Genomic DNA, 1,727 nt, shown 5'->3' on the forward strand with positions numbered 1-1,727 from the left:
GTGTGAGTTACGAAATGGCGTCGGTGTTGGAAACCGAAAGAAAACCATTTCGTTTCTTGTACAAACTTTTAGCCTTTTCTGATTCCACCTTGTTTCTTTATTGTTTTTTGTGGTTTGTGGCGGTGGCCAGCAGCTCAGGCAGGCCAGTGGCAAGCACTCGGCAAGTAAATCAATCTGCATAATTCATGTACCGTAGCGGTGTACCGGGTGCAGGCGAAGTAGTGGCCACCCAAATGTGTAGCGGAGCAGCTGAGCCAAGCGTAAGCGTTACCTTGATGATTTCTGGGTCTTTTTTTTGTTTGTTTGTGAATTTGGAGTGATTTGAATTCGATTGAAATTCGTCTAAACAACGAGACCCAAAACTGCATTTCGAGTACAGTGGCCATCGTGATCGTGCTCTGCCTGGTGCCTTTGCCTTGGAACTTTCTTTGGAACAGAGAGCCACACAGAGAGAGGGGGAACAGATGTGGATGCAACTTTGGAAGGGAGCTCGATATAAAAATGGACAACTGGCCCCGGGTACAGTCATCAGTTAAACAGCATTCGTCAACAACTCATCAGAAACTAGCAGCAGCAGTAGCAGCAGCATGGCAACATCGCAAAACGCTCGCACGGTACGGTTGCTTCCTAATCGAAGGCATCGATAGTCTTTCATTCATTCTCTCGATGACTCTTTCAGCTCGTCCTGGTCTTGGTTGGTGCGCTGCTCGTCCAGATCGAGGCAGGATTGGTGCCAGCGGCAACGCCCCTAGTGGCCGCCTTGCCTCAGCAGCTGTACGCTCGTTCGGCTTACAGCCAAGTCGTCGGTCGTAGCTATGCTCCATCGTCGTTCGTACCAGTGGCCAGCGCTGGAATAGCGTATGCTGCCGCACCGGTCATTGCGCCACAGCTTGCCGTGGCCGGTCCCGTACTAAAGACACTGGCTCCTACCCGGGCCGTACCGGTGGCCTCTGCGCTGTCGTACGCAGCACTTCCTGCTCTTGGTTACGCCGCCGCTGCCCCAGTGCCAGCTGCCTTTGCACCGGCCGCTTTAGCTCGAGCATATGCTCCACTTTCTGCCCTTCCTGCTCTTCCTGCTCTTCCTGCTCTTCCTGCACCAACCTTGGCCCCGAGTGCACCACTAGTTCCAGCGATAGCACCGGTGGCACCTTCCCTGCCAGGTGTGTTCGATGCCCGTAATGCACCTAATGCTCCGGCCACACGCACCACCAACCCGACGATTGTGTCCACCTTCGGATCTCCGGCCGGTATCCGGCTAGTGGGACTACCGGGCATCCAGACGGGTACGCCCGACGCTACGCAGAACCCACAGGAAGAACAGCCGAATGTGGAGATTGCCCGCGGTAATCCAACGGAACAGCGCTCGGCCACCGGTCCTGGTCCGGTCGGTGCGGCTTCCAATCCGGAAGCTTTCGGTGTTCCGGTACCATCGCCGGCATCTCCATTTAACGAGTACGGTGTACCAGCTCCGGTGACGACTCGTGTGAATCCTTAGACACATTCCAATGCCATCAAGTACCTCACGAATCCGTTTGACGATGAATTTTGCTCAAAATAAAGAAGAAGCTGCCTTTTGTATGAACTCTTTAACTACACGATGATGCTCGGTGACGGTGACGAAGCCCTTTTTGGGTTTTTGGGTAAATCAAAGTCAAAATGAATTCCACATGGCTTGATGAAGCTTGCGCTACGCTTCTGGATGTCCTGGATCCTGTCATTTGTTTTTC

At 53.3% G+C, this 1,727-nt stretch overlaps 1 protein-coding gene across 1 annotated transcript; it reads left to right on the plus strand.

Moving 5' to 3' along the window:
• The first annotated feature begins 501 nt into the window (after positions 1 to 501).
• On the plus strand, positions 502 to 1,495 carry LOC125955677 (nematocyst expressed protein 3-like). The gene is made up of 2 exons (XM_049686819.1): positions 502 to 519; positions 680 to 1,495. The coding sequence occupies exons 1-2, from the start codon at positions 502 to 504 to the stop codon at positions 1,493 to 1,495; spliced, it is 834 nt and encodes a 277-aa protein (XP_049542776.1).
• Positions 1,496 to 1,727: the final 232 nt, after the last annotated feature.

Source organism: Anopheles darlingi, chromosome 3 (genome assembly GCF_943734745.1).
Source record: "Anopheles darlingi chromosome 3, idAnoDarlMG_H_01, whole genome shotgun sequence".
NCBI lineage: Eukaryota > Metazoa > Arthropoda > Insecta > Diptera > Culicidae > Anopheles > Anopheles darlingi.